At 39.1% G+C, this 17,293-nt stretch overlaps 2 protein-coding genes across 7 annotated transcripts; one reads left to right on the forward strand and one right to left on the reverse strand.

Annotated features, from left to right (window-relative positions):
* Nucleotides 1-39: 39 nt before the first annotated feature.
* LOC135482465 (probable UDP-sugar transporter protein SLC35A4) lies at nucleotides 40-9,407 on the forward strand. Of its 6 annotated transcripts, XM_064762484.1 has the most exons (11): nucleotides 40-207; nucleotides 707-763; nucleotides 960-1,103; nucleotides 3,382-3,488; nucleotides 3,784-3,889; nucleotides 4,099-4,263; nucleotides 4,555-4,676; nucleotides 5,070-5,217; nucleotides 5,549-5,642; nucleotides 5,883-5,944; nucleotides 6,255-9,407. In XM_064762484.1, exons 3-11 carry the CDS (start codon nucleotides 1,095-1,097, stop codon nucleotides 6,444-6,446), a joined length of 1,005 nt encoding a protein of 334 aa, XP_064618554.1. In that variant the 5' UTR covers nucleotides 40-207; nucleotides 707-763; nucleotides 960-1,094; the 3' UTR covers nucleotides 6,447-9,407. The 6 variants fall into 6 exon arrangements, with proteins under 6 accessions (XP_064618554.1, XP_064618555.1, XP_064618552.1 ...); XM_064762485.1 differs by adding an exon at nucleotides 1,435-1,456 and having other exon boundaries at nucleotides 40-1,103; XM_064762482.1 differs by having other exon boundaries at nucleotides 40-763.
* A 797-nt stretch (nucleotides 9,408-10,204) lies between these two features.
* On the reverse strand, nucleotides 10,205-17,160 carry LOC135483600 (beta-1,3-glucosyltransferase-like). The gene is made up of 14 exons (XM_064764576.1): nucleotides 17,113-17,160; nucleotides 16,976-17,020; nucleotides 16,351-16,460; nucleotides 15,852-15,934; nucleotides 15,135-15,243; nucleotides 14,634-14,761; nucleotides 14,341-14,404; nucleotides 13,581-13,700; nucleotides 13,304-13,373; nucleotides 12,920-13,033; nucleotides 12,578-12,680; nucleotides 12,090-12,212; nucleotides 11,624-11,771; nucleotides 10,205-11,242 (listed from the first exon to the last, which is right to left on the reverse strand). Exons 1-14 carry the CDS (start codon nucleotides 17,156-17,158, stop codon nucleotides 11,105-11,107), a joined length of 1,401 nt encoding a protein of 466 aa, XP_064620646.1. The 5' UTR covers nucleotides 17,159-17,160; the 3' UTR covers nucleotides 10,205-11,104.
* Nucleotides 17,161-17,293: the final 133 nt, after the last annotated feature.

Genomic DNA, 17,293 nt, shown 5'->3' on the forward strand with positions numbered 1-17,293 from the left:
AAATTCGGGAATAGCGGTTGTTTCGCTCCCTTCCTTTTCGCCCTCAGTCGTTTCGCTCCAAATCGAAGTCGTTCCGCTCCCTTGGACCTTTTGTTTCGAATGTTGGGGATTGAGAAAGTACCCCGTGAGAAAGTGCAAGTGGTAAAGAAGATGTGCTTTCAAGGGTTGTCAAATCTACACAGAAGGAATCTTTTGGTCCTCTACTGTGTGAGCTTTGATTTTCTTAGCGAACTGACGTCCGACAATGACCAGTTCAGGTGTACCTGCAATGCTACATGTGCATTCCATTGCCATTTGTGTGTATCACAGTTATCTATTTTTGGACGAAATTCCCTCACAAACTTTGGTCGATTGTCGATTACCATGATTACGGAGAGAACATCTCATGTCATTAAGCCAATAGACCGTATGCGAAAATACATATCGGCCATTTTGAAAATACCCTTTTCACAGGCATCTTATTGATGGCTTATAGGCCTAAGGTCAATTGTGTGAATGTCAGAAAGGTTTGCTTGCCTTGTGGCTTCTTCTCGACAGATTGTCCACGCAAAAGAAAATTCTGCATGAATAATATGATTGGTGTCTCAGGTACTGTGAGGAGGAGGGGAGGGGGGTAGCCAGTAAAATCACGGGCTGTGCTGTGGGAATTGTGAAGGGGTGGTGTGGAGTATCACCACAACGTTGATACGATTACTCGTCGTTTCAGCAGGCATGACTTGGGACATCCAGTGACGCAGGAAAAAAAAAAAGTGACGGTACACTGGTAATAAGTCTTCAATGTCTTTTCAGTACATGGTCATGGTGAAAGATGCCAGACAGTGGTGTTAGAATCATCTTCACCCGTAACCTTGTTAAAGGCAATTCTATGCAATCTTGACTTAGAATCCAAGTCCAGACAACTGATCCTTCCTTATAATCAATGAATGTTGTACATTGTATGTATGATGATTGCCTTTCAGTTTCAGGGTCTCGCCCAGTCTGCAACTGACGTTGATTCTCTGGCCTGTGTGATCCTACACCACACTGGCAGCCACGCTGTGGAGTTGTTGAGATAAAACCTTGGTTCGGAGGAAAGAATACGCAGAATAGAAAACATGAAAGTGGTACGTCAGCATTTTACATTTAAGGTGTTCCCGACACTTTTTTTCGTTACATAAGTCAGAACGAAATAACATTACATAAGCAACTGCAATTCAGTTTTAAAAGAGCAGTTGGAGTCACAAAACTCATCTAAACCTCTCTACTGATTTTCCAGCCCCCAATTATTCATGATGTCCAGAAGTACCAGCAATAATAAATTTCCATCATGATATTATCATAGAGATGGTCTTTTTGAAACATCAGAAATATGTACATTCATTTAGAAATATATACCTTTCATTCACAAGTGCTCTAAAGCTAGCCAAAAAATGAGAAAATACGTTTTATTTTTAGCCTAGTCAGATATTATGCTTTGGTAAGTTGAAATTTTTGTAGCAGGGTTCGTTATCCAGCAGAAATGAAAGGCAAGGGTTGAGAGTTCGAGACTGGCTTAAGTGGGCATGAGGAAGATGACTTCCAAGTTCACCGGTGAGGGGTGTCTTTCCCAAAGAAAGGAGGGTATGGATAATCCAATTCTTGATATCGAACGATCAAATACATGTATATGGTATTGGATTTTTTTTAGATGGTTACTTCTACTTAGATCTATAACTATCTTATAGGGAACTGGAACCGCCGAGCGATTTATTCAACTTTTCGACTTTCACCACCCGAGAAAGTCAAACTTCCAACTTCCTATTCGAGTTCAGATTTGTAGCTCCGCCCCCAGTGCCCGAGCATGCGTAGTTCAATTTGTGATTATTGAGAATCATGTGAGAATCACGTGAGTCATGCGATCTTTCATTCATGAGTTTTCGTAGTAAATTCCATAGTAGTGACGTCACTCAATGATTGACAGCTAGGCGCCATGTTTCATTCATGCCTCGTTCTGATCACCCGATACGTGGGAAATGAAAACGAGGTCATACGAACTGGTTTGGCGGTTTCAGTTCCCTTTAAGGTCTCATCCAGTGGAGGGTATATGCGCCATACAGCAAAACTGTTTGGAGGATTAGTGGTTTATTCTACCCTGGTGGAGGATTGACACCTCTAAACTTCATGGTGGAAGCTTTTTTCATTCAATACAGTTGGCATTTTCTTTGGCTTTCCATGCTTTTCTTGACTGGAAAAAATATAAACATAAAGTTTAAAAGCTCAAACCCAGCATCCTTGAAATTTTGATTTGAGAATTTATTGGTGAAGGGTGGGTAACTTATTCGCTAATTTATTGTCGCCTGGTATCCTAACCAAATTCTTGCTTGCTAGTCCAGCCCTCTTCCCCCCCACCCTGCACACAGCCATCCCACTCCAGGTGATGAACTCCAGCAGCACGCAGAAATCTTTAGGCAGGGTGTAGGTATAAGCTTATTTCGTTCCTACTGAAATCATGGCATGTTTCTGACTGCCTAACTCAAGGTGCTGATTCAAACTAATACACCAGTTAATACGGGCCGCAGTTGATTTGCCGGAATCCTTTATCGTGGCTGGCAAAATTGAGGGGCAGAAAAAAACTATAAGGGTTGCCCTTGTCAACTTAAAAATGTTTTGACGGAAGATTCTGATGAATCTATTGTTACCCTTAACCAGTAATCTTTTGATAGAAGATTCTGGCGAATCTTTTGTGGCCCATTCCCAGTGTTGATTTATATGACCACTGTGAAAGTGAAGTAGCATCACCACGTTGGGTGACTTTGAACATTGGGGTAACTTTAAACACCTGACTAGAGATGTTTCTCATCACAAAGATTCTCTCTAGGGGATGCTAACAGTATATGTACCCGCCCCATGCTGTGGCATCTTGACTAAGGAACAGCTGTTTACTATGAGATTTTACAGTGGTATTATTGTGATGTTATCTACTGACTTTACATAGAATTGCATTCAGATTGCCTCCGACTCCCTAATCAATACCAACTGGCAACATATGCTAAATAATCTAGGAATAACTCCTTGAGCCACCTGTTTTCTAAATGATTCTGTAAATTGTTTGACACGGATTGCTGTTCATCAGACTTGTTAGGGAATTTTAAAAGTTAGCAATTAAAGTGGGACTGTCATTATGGAAGTGGTGAGTAATTTTGATACTTTGAATGGTAAATGGGTCTTTTTCTGGATGCGGGAATTGCACAATAATGTCCTTTTAAAATCATTTTAGTCTAATTAATTTTAGATTTTGATGAACAAAGGGATTCAGGATATATAGGGAAAAATCCTCAGCATCAGGAAAACCCATTCAGAAATGGGACTTGCAATAGTTAATGGCCTTGAATATATTGTAAGTTTGAATACATCGTATTCCAGAAATCAAAAGACCTGCACAGTGTGGAAAATGGGCAGCCCAGTTCCAAGTTGTCAGAGCCAGTTAAACCTGTTAGTCTTTGGCTATGGAGATTGATGTTACTCATGGGGTAAGTATTAATTTTTTTTTAAATATCTGAATGGTTCACAGTTCCTACAGAGTACTGTACACTCACACACAACCAGCAAAAATGCTTGTATTATTACTGTATTTTACTGTGGCATTGACCTATGATTGTCAACTGAGCCCAAAGTTTTAAGGGAATCCATGGCCTTGCTGCTGGATATGGCTGCATGATGTCCATGACTTGAAGTACCAGGGTCACTTGCTGCAAAGCTATCTGAACTGTATGAACAATACTCAAATTAGGAAATCTGGTATGTAATTATGTGTATTGGTTTCAGGGTGGCAATATATGGCTCCTACACCATATTTGTGCATCTGTGTGAAGTGGATGGAAAGATGCCATTTAGTTCAGCTTCAATGGTTCTACTCACAGAAATAACCAAGGTTAGTACTTAGGCTAACTATCATAGCCATGAATATCCCCCAGTTTGCCATCTACCGTGTGTTCGACAAGTCATGCCATTTGTGTCAGTGTTGATTGACTGAGTACAAAATTCTTTCAGCACCACTGTCAAAAAGGTTAAACATTGGCAGCCTCAACAGGGAAGATTAATCAGACTTCCATTGCCTCATTGTCTTCTTATTCATTTCAGCTTGTTATTTCCATTTGTATGTTTATACCTGAGATCCGTGAGAAAGGCTTCCAGATGCCCCCATTGTCATTTGCAGTTCCATTCGCTGTACCAGCTCTACTCTACTGCATCAATAACAACCTGTGTGTTCACATGCAGCTGCAAATGGACCCAGCTTCATACCAGGTAAGATCACTTCTGGAAGCATTTCAGAGATAATCAGCAGTAATCTTGCAAGAGGAGGTGATGAATTCTGCTGCCATCTCGTCTGTGTAGCCATTTATTGGGATTTTCATGAGGTCATGCTGACAACTAGAAGAGAGTTCCCTTAATTTTCTCCAAGAGCTGTATTCATACAGTCATGTTTATCATTTCAGTTCTAAATCTATCTAAAGTAATAAATTTAATGAAAATTTTGTTGTGACAACATTACCATCAATAACCGATTAAAAAGTTTGTATCATTTGTTCTTTACAGGTCCTCTGTAATCTGAAAATCTTGTCCACAGCCTTCCTGTATAGACTAATCATAAAACGGCGCATCACTCCCATACAGTGGACGGCGCTTGCAATGCTTGCCGTGGCTGGAGCCTGCAATAGGTAAGGAAACTAACTTCTTTAGTGGACTTGTCATAAAATGACTGGTCACTCCCATACAGTGGACGGCGCTTGCAATGCTTGCCGTGGCTGGAGCCTGCAATAGGTAAGGAAACTAACTTCTTTAGTGGACTTGTCATAAAATGACTGGTCACTCCAATACAGTGGACCGCGCTTGCAACGCTTGCCATGGCTGGAGCCAGAGACTAACTTCTTGTATAGACTTATCATAAAATGACTTGTCAAACTCATACAGTGGACGACTCTTGCAATGCTTGCTGTGGCTGTAGCCTGCAATAGGTAAGGAGACTAACTTCTAGTATACATGTAGACTTATCACAAACGACGCATTACTCCCATAAGTGTGTTGTGTACATATCAGTCTTATGTTTTCAGTTATGGTGGCTTTCACGCCAAGGCTACTGGCACCAGTGCTAGTATTATCCACATTACGCACCTAGGACTAGTCATGATATCCTGTTATTGCTTCATCTCGGGGCTCTCTGGTGTTTACACTGAATATGTACTGAAGAGGCACTACCAGGTGAGTCATATCATTGATTTGAGACCCGAGTGTAAATTCGCTATCAGAGGATTACTATTGAACAATTTGTTGCATAGAATACTTTACAAAATGACATCTAACATCTATCATTCCATTAAGAATTGTCAGCTTAAAATAACTTAGCATCATTGATGATAGTAAACATAGATTAATCTGTGTATATAATAGGGATAATCTAAAAGTTCCTGTGTCTTTTTGAAAAAGGAAGAAATTATGTTTCTTCTTTGATTTTCTGAAAGAAGGTGGCTTGCTTGGTCTAACACTCTCTACATTCTAACCTGTTAACCATAACCCTAATCTTGCATTGCAGACTTCTCTCCATTTACAAAATTCTTTGCTTTATACATTCGGTATTATGTTGAACGGTGGTGCTTGGGTTACTGAGGCGATTTACTCAAAAGAAGGTAGGTTCCAACATGTCCAAAGCTTTTATCAACCCATCTAGCCCAGATTTGCTCTTGCACATGTACCATTTGGTCCCATGTGAAACAGTCTGAAGTAATCTTGTTATAATGCTGTGTTAAGTGGCCTTATACCTTAACCCATTGGCTGTCTGCCCCTGGTAATACCGTCAGTATTACTGGTATTATACTGGTCAATATAGATGGAACAATTACTGATGGTTTGTACCTTTCTGTTTTCAGCTGACAGCTTCAACCTGTTTAGAGGATATTCTGTATACACTGTCCTGATAATATTATCACAGGTGAGTAGTCCTCTGCCTGCAAGAACAAAATATTTTCAGTTTGAGACTTTGAGTTGAGGCTTATGCATCATCTAGGACATTATTGGTGCTCTAAGCAATACTCAGGGAGCGTTTGTCCGGGAATGTAATCAGAAACCAGAGGAGAGCTAGGCTAACAGAAAATATCTCCTAAATGATGAGCAAATCAATCGAGAAACTTTGTCAGTTGATAGTCCTAATTTGCAATATGCCACTTCTCTTGGCATTCCAAAAAATTAACTGCTCAGCCTTAGTTAATCCCGTGTTCTTATTTTTGCTTTCTTCCTTGCAGGCTATGATTGGACTGATAATGTCGGCCGTAATGAAGCACGCGAACAACATTGTGCGACTTTTCCTCATCTCGACGGCCATGGTAGTCACAACAGTTCTTTCCATGCTCATATTCAATCTACAGTTGAATGCGTATTTCTGTGCATCGTTTTGCCTTGTCTTTATTGCTCTGGCACTCTATCATAAGAACTGATTAATTCAAGGATTCGGATTTGGACACTTGAAAGTGTTCCAATTGGCAATTTTTGTCTTGTTATCTATGGTTTGTCAGTGAGCGGTGCTTCTAATGCCTGTGCTTCCAAGCCAGTTGGTCAATCCAGGGTACTTCCAATGCCTGTGCTTCCAAACTAGTTTGGCAGTCAGAGGTGCTTCTAATGCCTGTACTTCCAAGCCAGTTGGTCAATCCAGGGTACTTCCAATGTCTGCGCTTCAAAGCTAGTTTGTCAGTCGAGGGTACTTCCAATGCCTGTGTTTCCAAGCTAGTTTGTCAGTCTAACATACTTCCAATGCCTGCACTTCCAAGCTAGTTTGTCAGGCCAAGGTACTTCCAATGCCTGTGATTCCAAGCAATGTATCCGGAAACGTTGGTGCCATCTATGTTGCCTGGCCTTTGGCTCTTCTTCTCAACCCCCATCTTTCAAAACCAATTTAGTTGTTAAGGTTTACAGATTGTCCCATTGTTTTTTTAATTTTAACAATTATACCTAGCCCTGGTAAAATACTTATAACTAGATTGAAAGATATTGACATAAATATGGCAAAATACTTTAACCTTCACCCAGTATCTTACATTGTAAGAATTCCTACTGCATTTCCAATCAATGTGAGTGAATAGTACGACTTGATTGGATATATCAATTTTTTTGATTAATCAAATGAATTATGATTTCCAGGATTTTGTAGTGTATTCCGTGAGATTTGTTCTTTTTGTATTTTGTTAGTGTCTTCCCTGAGATTTTATCTATCAGCTGTTCTGTTTTAAGTGTACTGGTAGTATTGTTATTGAATTGCTTGAATCTCTGGAATAATCCGTTCTCAAACTTGTTGGGAGTAAAAGATGTGAAGTTTGACGACACATCTTTTTCTGCATCTCTAACGCCACACACTGCAGATTCGAGGCACAGATGTGCATTTAATCATGACATTGATTTGATTTAAAGGATTGTGTCAATATAACGCTGCATCAGCGCTTATGATAATGAGAGGGTCAGAGTGGTGGTCATCGCTCATATACATTGGTTTGCAAACAGTATGTATAACATTTGTGGACTTTTTCTGGTTCATTCAAGAAATACCGTCATCCAGTAACATCAAGTAATCTATACTTGGTAACATGTGGATCACAATTGATTGCCGTGTACCTTATGCTGGAGGCACATATTGTCTTGATTGGTAAATCGAAAATGCCTCAGCTGAAGTGAAATATTGATTTGGTTCATTCTTAAATGGATTTGGCAGCTGTCCGTGTTCTCTCAAGTAGCTATATTTGATAAACTCAGTAACACAAGTCCTTTTATTGATTGTGACTGGAATCAATGGGACAGTATCACATTTCTGTTCTACTTTCCTCTCTGCACATCTGTTGATGTTGATATTGGCAGAATATTTACATGGATTGCATTACAGGGTACATTTTCAAACATTCCTGAAGATTGTCATTTGTTTGGGGATGGTGTTAGTGGTCATTTTGTGACCCGAAGGCGTGCTCAGCTCTAAACACATATGACATGCTTTGCTGTCATCACGTGACCATGGATGACATAATGATGGTGTTACGCCAGTGCAACACCACTCACCTGCTTCTAAGTCTGTGTATTTTGGAACATGACTTCACAGGGTTCTGGCTATAAACCGATATGACATGTTTGTTTTGTCGTCCAAGACCACCTGCCTCCTGAAATGATGCTGGTGATGTCATCCGCATGTTATGTACTCTCTTAGCTTGTGTACACTGAGTTTGCAACTTTTTTACATGACCAAATATAGATTTGTTCTGCCACCTTACCAAAATCTGGTTTACTTTTGTTGCTTTAATCAAATGTGCAGGTTGATACAAAAACACAGTGGGGTGAAGTTGATATTGTGTTGTTAAAGTATTAATTTGTTGATGTGTGTAGTCGGTTATGTATGTGTGACGTTGATAATGTTTTTCTAGTGCAGTACTTCTGATTTCCTTTTGTAATATATATCTATTCATGTTTTCGTGCAATACTTCTGATTATTTGTGTGATATGTATCTGTTCATGCATTAGACGAGTGCAGTACTTCTGATTTCCTTGTGTAATATATATCTATTCTATTCATGCTTTCAAGCAATACTTCTGATTTCCTTGTGTGATATATATCTGTGCATGCATTAGACTAGTGCAATACTTCTGATTTCCTTGTGTAATATGTATCTGTTCATGCATTAGTGCAATACATCTTTGTGCAATATGTATCTGTTCATGCATTTGAAGTCTTGTACACTCAGTTAGGTCAAGAAATTCCATGTGAACCATTACTAAATGAGGGGGTCAAAATTGAGTAAGCTTTCCCTGAGATTGGGGGTGGGCGGTCATTCTAGAATAAGGGTACAAACTCCAACCCTGAATTTCCTGAGTTGAGGGGTGGGGTAGGGTTGTACAATTCATAATCTGGGGGTGAGGGGGCACACCTTGATTTGTATGAAGGGAAAGGGTGTATAGTATAATGCTTTGAAATGGAATCTTTAAAAATGGAAGTGTAAAAACATGCTCATACACACATCATGACATATAATGTTTCCTACGAACTTTTGTCTAAGTCATGATGGAGCTGCAGCTACCTATTCTTCATGTCAAAACTCCCCAGTCTTATGTTTTGATAATGAGACACTTTTACAAATCAAAAGCTTTTTACAACAATTTTATTTTGTGTTTACACTGTTTAACACAATTCTTAAACCTACAGCCTTCCAATCACAAGTCAGATGCTCTTCCATGGTACCAACATGCTCTCTGACTAACTACATTATCGTTATTATGATTGTATGCAGTAGGTATGGAGTTGGATTTATTGTATTGTGACCTTTTATTACATTACTGTTACTTTACTTAAACTGTTACTTTAAATCAACTGTTAAAGTGATTACATGTATGTGTGATTAGAAAATAAATCCAAATTTATAATTAAACTTTCTGGTCTTTACTGAGTTTATTACATTTGTGCCAGCTCGTCTGGTTCCACTGACAGTGGGAATGAAGACATCCCCAAGTTTGACTTCATCCCAGACACCACAGACTCCAGGGAATATTTTGTCCTGTAATGCCAGTGTAAGCAACGAAGGAACGAATGACTTGAACTGGGTCTTGGGACTATCTCCTGCGGCAATGTTTTGTCCTGTTACCTCCGATGCAAACACTAGCAAGGGGCAGATGTCTTTGACTAGATCTTGTGACTATCTCCTCCAGCTAATGCAGCATTCGCCACCTTTATTATGAACACCTCCTTGGGGGACAAATGTCTCCGACAAGACCTTGTGAGAATATCCTCCAGCTTATGTACTGCCTGTTGCCTTCGAGTGTGAACACTTCCCGGAGGCGGATATCTCTGGCTAGACCTTGCTACAATCTCCTCCTGCTTGTGTATGGTCTTCTTTCTTTATTGTAAACAATTACAAGGAGCAGATATCTCTGACTAGACCTTGTTACAGTCTCCTGCTTGTGTATTGTCTTCTTTCTTTATTATAAACACTCCCAGAGGCAGATATCTCTGACTAGAGGGAGGGGGGAAGGCTAGAAACATGCCCCAGCAAGGGCTGATATCCACTAGTCACATGCTGTCAGATTCCCCCCGTTCATACCGGAAGAAAAGACGAAACACATTCATTCCTTGATCTTGTGACATGTGATTAAGTTCTTACATGAAAGGCACCAGATGGCCAACCAATCATCCAGGAAAAAAGAACTGCTCGGAGATATTTTGCTAATAATAGACATTTATTACCAGAAAAATAACACAATCTTTCAATTTTGTTATTTATAAAATATCTACAATTGCTATGGAGGACGGTCATAAAATCACTTCGGGTATTGGTTGATATGACATCAGGATAAAACGCAGACTAGCAATGTATGTTTAACAATTGGAAGCGGAATGTGACACAAGAATGATGAAGGGTAGCACAGCAGAATCTCACCCAACAAACAAATCTGACAATATGTGTTAAAAGCCTAGAAATGAATTTCAGTTGTAAAATGTTACAGTAATAGTATTCACTGTTCACACAACATTTAACTCGTACATGTACGTAGCAAATACATGCATTACAAATGATCACATTGGTGACGATTTTGGATAAATTAAAGAAATTTGCTTTGTAAAACCGAAGCTAGGATATGAATTGGGACATGAGGATACAAAAAGACTCCTTTAAATATTAACTTCCAGCAAAAATTAATAGTCTTAATTCAATTTTATCAATTCATGGATCAGGAATCAGCTAAATAACGTTCCGATATTCCGTCAGTAACAAAAACTACAGTAGGTTTGCCTAAATATAAATGAGACTAAATAAAAATGCCAGGTCTCTTTAAACCAAAATACCCGGCAGTGATAGCTTGTCATGGAGGGGTAGCATTGCAACCATCACTGATAAATAAGACTAATATATAACCTACGACAATTATGCTTGTTCAAGTTCTTCATACATGAAAATAGTGTAACATACTGCTATTTGTAAAGCGAATTGAGTAAAGCACCTAATTGTATTCACAAGAGTAGACTAAAAAACTCTCAAATAAAGGCACCAAATAACCAGCAATTAATTAAGAGTACAGCATGCTAATCTTATTGTGAAAAAGAGTGGTTCCCATTAATCTTTTTGGCATATCAAAGTTCATCACGTTTCAGAGGCGATTCTTTGAGAAACTCTTCATACACTTTGTACGGGTCACAGTTCCAGTGTTTATGAAACGAGACAGGCTTCTGGTGACTGAGATAACCGGTCGAGTAGTCATCTGGACGAGCCTGAAAAAAAAGAAACCAATGTTAAGAAAAGGCGAACCTGACAACATATCACAGGACTAACCTGATGAAACAATGGACTGTATGTTACAGGTATAGCAAGCTCTTGCGATGCCATGCCTTATAACATATCACAGGACTTACCTGATGAAATAGTGGACTGTGTGTTACAGGTATAGCAAGCGCTTGCAATGCCATGCCTTATAACATATCACAGGACTAACCTGATGAAATAGTGGACTGTGTGTTACAGGTATAGCAAGCGCTTGCAATGCCATGCCTTATAACATATCACAGGACTAACCTGATGAAATAGTGGACTGTGTGTTACAGGTATAGCAAGCGCTTGCAATGCCATGCCTTATAACATATCACAGGACTTACCTGATGAAATAGTGGACTGTGTGTTGCAGGTATACCAAGCTCCTGCAATGCCATGCCTAACAGCATATCATCTGGTGAATCATTTGATGGACATCTAAAGCCACCACTCCCCATCAATAGTTTTACTGCAGCTCGACTAAAGACCATCCTGAAAAAAGCATGGGGAAAATGCTTAAACTCATTACTTTATATTCTGATGTTGGTGTTGTGTTATTTCAGTCCTTGCTCATTGAGGTAGCGAGGAGGCGAGTTCTCAAGCCAACACAGAACAACAACTAATCTAGGAGATTCAAGTCTTCAATCAAGGTTAAAACCATTCATGAAACTAATGGAACGATTAGAACGAGTCGATCACAAGTTGTCCAATGTTGACAAGTCTTTAAATATCGAGAGAAGTTTCTGTGTCTTTACATAACAAGGCCATAAGGACTTAAAAAGAGTTAATAGTAATAATGATAAGACTTACCCTCCACCTCCTGTTATGTAATCATAACCTCTCCCCACTGACGTTCCATAGCCATATCTCTCACCAAGAGCAACTGGTTCCGTAGGGTTGTAGCACGCCAAGACTTTCTGCAGGCGAGGGATGCTAAAAAATACGAAATATCAAGAATGTGGTGCCAACAAAGAAGAAGAAAAAGAATGTGGTAGTTAAGGTCAAGTGTCTTGGCCAAGGTCACAAAAATGACAGGAGATGTCGTCACGTTGAGGCTTTCAGGGGTCAGGGGGATGCCCTGAACATAACATCATTTCTAATAAAGTATCAAGACCAGAAAACATGTTTTTCCTCCCCTTCCCACCTTGTTAAGACCAAAAGGCTAGATAACAGACTTAGGCTAGTGCATGTTTCTTGTTGGATTATGACTCCACAACCACTAGACAACACCACTGTTCCACAACTTGAGCTATTTCCTTGATGATAATTTATTCAAATATAAAAACCATGATCTTTACCTGAAGAGTGTATCATCGTCAGCAATCACAAGCCAATCCTTCTTACTAATCTCCGGGTGATTGAAAGCCCGCTTCAAAATGGCATGGGTCTTCCCACAGTGACCTAGAGGAGGACAGATGATAGTCATGAAATTCTGACAAGGATCAATCCAAAATGCACCGTTTTCCTAAGGTCATCTGGTTCTAATATATGTTTGGTTACGGGGCACAAACATCGGAGGTCATGTCATCGCAGATATCACGTCATACTCGGTTCTTGGTAGTGGCAAAAGCTAACGAACCAACTGAGCGACTTTTAGAAAAATCTGCAGAAGCAGGAAATTTTTCTGTATTTTTTCTCACCTCTTTCTGTGTTCTCCACTCCCAAATCTATCGTGGGAATTGATGAGTCCTTTAAATCACTATAATACTCTATATGTTTGACATCTTTTGCCCATGTTGACTTCACAACAGGAACTGTCGAAAAATGATAGACATGAATTGATCCATTCCATAGTCACAATCTGGTTGAGGTTGGGTCCATACAATGTTGACTAATAAATCGTTATTCAAAAGGAACACTTCTTTGAGGCAAAAGCTATTTTACAAGAACATGAATAGTTCACTTGATTTGGTTTTGGGCAAAATTCACTGAAAATGCAAGCACCTCTCAAAATTCCATCATCTATTCATAACTTTTCTTCACAAAATAAATCCTAACGACAGCTGGCTAAAGACACTTCTTACCTCTGTCTTTATGGAATTTTTCACATGTTTTGACAGCAAAGAAAGTGCTTGTCAAATCAGCAGCTGGACCCTGGAATTGAGAGCAGGTTTAAAAAGGCAAGGTCATACACTTGACCTTATTGACCGACGAGCGTCTGTTTACTGCGCATACTTGGGTCCCAATATATTGGAAATCAATGTAAAAGCTGTCAAGAAATTTGCACTTGAAGAACAGAAAGAAAGGTACATGGAAGGTCAATAACAAATTCTGTGATCATACATGTAAAAATGTACTAACACAGTTTGGAATTTTCTCCCGATATGTCGTGGCACAATCTCCCTCGTTTTTTTCGGTACAGAACTCTCTCACATTTGTCACGGCAACACCTTTCCCCTCATCCCAGATGAACTTAGCAATCTGCAACAATAGTAACAGGGAAAGTTTAGTTCGAGGCGCCAGGCCGGCAGCCCAGATCACCCATACAGACCTAGCTAGTTAGAGTAGACTACACAGCCAAATAAAAATATCACCAGTGAAAGAAATTGGGTATTTTAAACTATAATTAGTCCATAAATTTTCTAAGACAAAAATTTATACACAGCAATACTAGTGCAAAACAGAGAAAATGACAGAACCATATGCTGCCTTACTACAGCAGTATTAGCAGGAGACAAGCACTTATTGTGCCATCTGTTGGTAAAATTGAAAATAGGGAAACAATCGACAGAACGTGTGTGCTGTATTTGCAATGCTGATGAAAATGTTTAATAGATGTCAAAATCACGAGCAATGATGATTAAATAGGGAGACTGGAGGCTTGATTCCAATGTTGTTTCCGCAGTGGGAAAACCTTGCTTGGCCTCAGTGGGTAGTTGGTAATTCAATTTAGTGACTAGCGTGGTTGATGAGAAGTATCGTATCATCAGAAGATGCCATCCGCACCAGTGGGTCATTTTTAATTACCAAATAACTGCTGGGGGCATATTTTTCCAGTGTGGCAATGGCAGCAGGAAACCACAGTGGAATAAGGCCTTATCCTGGGGCAATATCAACTAACCTCATGCTTGGTATCAATAGAGAAGTCATATTTAGTTTCTCTTTCTTCGATTCTTCTGCCTAAACTGAAAGTGGAAACATGCAAGTGTCAGCTAAACTGAACCACCCAGTTCCTCAGTAGAGCACGCACGAATCAGTTTGTGCATAATTTGCACAATTTTTCCATCAGGATTGAAAAGCTTTCTCCTTTCCAGGACACGTTGCAAGGGCTGCCAAATGCTCTACAATCTGGGGTATTGGTTCTCCAGGGTTTATTGGATAACCTCAGAAATCCAGAACAATTGTCAAACTTACTCTTTCATCAGTGGTTTACTTAAAGCAAATCCTGCAGCAAAATCAGGATACAAGAAGCCGTCTTGCCTGAAGAAGTGGTGTATTATTGTATTATCTTGGTCGATAAGGCCTTTGGCAAGGAAATGTTTCTAGAATGAGAAAATGTTATTCCTTTATTTTCAGACCAGAGAATGCTGTTCACGATGAAGAAGACAAATGGAACTTCTTGAGAATAGAATCTACAAGTGCAACATCTGTGTACTACAATCGCCCTTTAAATTATATCATTAAAGAATGATAATTGTATCAATTTCTTTGTACTGATGATGAAATAGTGCTTTATGTAATCAAGAGGCCTAACATATATGTAACAATCTCAATTGCCAGCAATATAAACCAAACCAGCAAAATTTTAGAAATGGACCAAATATTTTGCTTGAATATGATAAAGATCTGTCTGACAGTGATACTCTGAATATTACCAATTAAAAAATAATCAATTTGAACTTTTCAACAATGTACCTTTTTTGCATCGTATTTGTTTAGCACCTTGAGTAGTTTCTTCAGATCTATCTGAGTACCATCTTCACAGAAAAACACCCATGAAGATTTGGACATCTGCTTTGCTAAGCTGAAAGAATCATATTCTGTGATTCATAAGGCAGGAACGGGCAATGACAATGATAAATCTCAATGAAACCAACTATTTTAAAAACCTTATCAGATTTTAGTGATTGACTCTGAAGTTTTAATTTTGAGTCTTTCAAAAACTATTTGTGTAAGTTTACTCCTCGCTTTTATTTTGATATGAGAGAAATCATTGAAAACAAAAATCTATTTGAAATTTCCAAGTCTACAAATACAATGTTAGGGCGAATGATAACCAACAGCTGCATCGGACATATTACAAAAGGATACAACAACCTGTAGCACTGCATGTATAGACAAACACTATGAGTATAACTGCATCACTGCACATGTCAACTCAGTACAGAATTGATTTTCCCATCATGAAATACTAAATAATGCACAATTGATCAAGTTTCAATTATTTACAGAGTTATCTTTGAGACACTATGCTCTGGGCTATCTTTGGATTGGGTTTATTTTGTTGCTTCAATATTAAAGGACGGATGCATGGTTGTCATCACTGTAATGATAAATAAATGAAAATTCGAATATTTGAATAAACAAGTTTGCTAAAGATCCTGAGTTCAGCCTGGATGCTGTTGACCTTACCTTGGTATTATTGGAAGAACTGTCCAAGCACCAGATATTTGCCATTTTTCATGTAAAAGTATCACATTAAGGTTGTCTTTTGCCTGGAGTGAGAAGGGGATGATATTCAATAACGCAGAGACCATCTTTAATAACCTGTTAATGTAATATCACAACCTGTCCCTGTCACAGCAAACCAGGGTTTGAATATCTGCCATCAGACAGACACTAACAAAGTGATTTACTGACTGTTTGTGTACACTTTTTAATAAAGGTCTGAAGCCAGACTGAATCTTCCACCTAGGAACTACCAAATATGCAGACATACTCATTGCCTGCATGCAGATCACTGCAGCGATTCTGCAGCATTATCAAAATGAATTAATGATTTCAATCATGTCGTGAGGTGAACTTTGAAGTGAGTTTTTAAGGCAAGGGGCAGTACAGAACAGAGAAGAGACCAAAAACTGGCAAATGGTACTAGCCATGCCAACTATTTAAAAGTCACAGGATGACTTACATCTTCTAACTCCTTGGCTTGCTGTAGCAGAATATCCTTCAGCTGTTGTGCCTTTTTTGCATGATATGAATTTGGTTGACTCAGTATGACCACACTCACATCTTTCATATCTAGAAGAGATTTGACAGCAGTTGCATAAAAAAATAATTTGTTAGTCAGCCAGTGGGTTAACACAAATGCGCCATACATGTGACACCTATATATGACAATGGTAAAGGCCAGTCATGTATTACCGTATCCACTAAATATGGGCAGAGCAGCCGACAAAATGTAGGACGTGGGTATGTCATGTTCAATTCAATGATGTTTCGTCAGTATAGAAGTTATTGTTTAGTTAGTACAGATTTGAAATGGCCCCAACCCGCTGGCCAACTTTTGAATTCGCATGTGCATGTGGGCAAGTGATAAGAGATCAAACAGGACAAGACAACACCATATTTGAATAAAAGGTTAAAACATTTGACTGCAGTGAGACCTAACCATGCATGATGCCATCAAGGGAGGGAGCTGGGGTAGGAAGGGAATCAAATAACATGTTTTTCTGCATCGCCCTGTATGTATCACAGTATCATTTTTCTGCATCACCCTGTATGATGTCCGAAAATGGACTAGTTTTATCACTCACCTATCTTATCTACTGTCGCGAGCAGTGATCCAAGAAGCACTGAAGCTGTAATAAAGAAGATCGGTTTAACCATCCAACATAATGATTTTCACGAAGTTATATAGAGATGTAAAGAGATTGTTATCAAGAAAACCTACAAAATAACAGAGAAAAAATCAAATCCGGAAATTCGTGTCCTCCCATGTTGTTTAGTTTTAAAAGTTTTGGCGAGGTGGCAGCACCAGCCGGACCAAATATGTTCGAGTTGAAAAGGGCACAAAAGAGGACGGGCGGAATTACCAATAAAGACGAAAATTCAGCAGGTAAAAAAGAGATCGA

The sequence above is a fragment of the Lineus longissimus genome, chromosome 2 (genome assembly GCF_910592395.1).
Source record: "Lineus longissimus chromosome 2, tnLinLong1.2, whole genome shotgun sequence".
Classification (NCBI taxonomy): Eukaryota; Metazoa; Nemertea; class Pilidiophora; order Heteronemertea; family Lineidae; genus Lineus; species Lineus longissimus.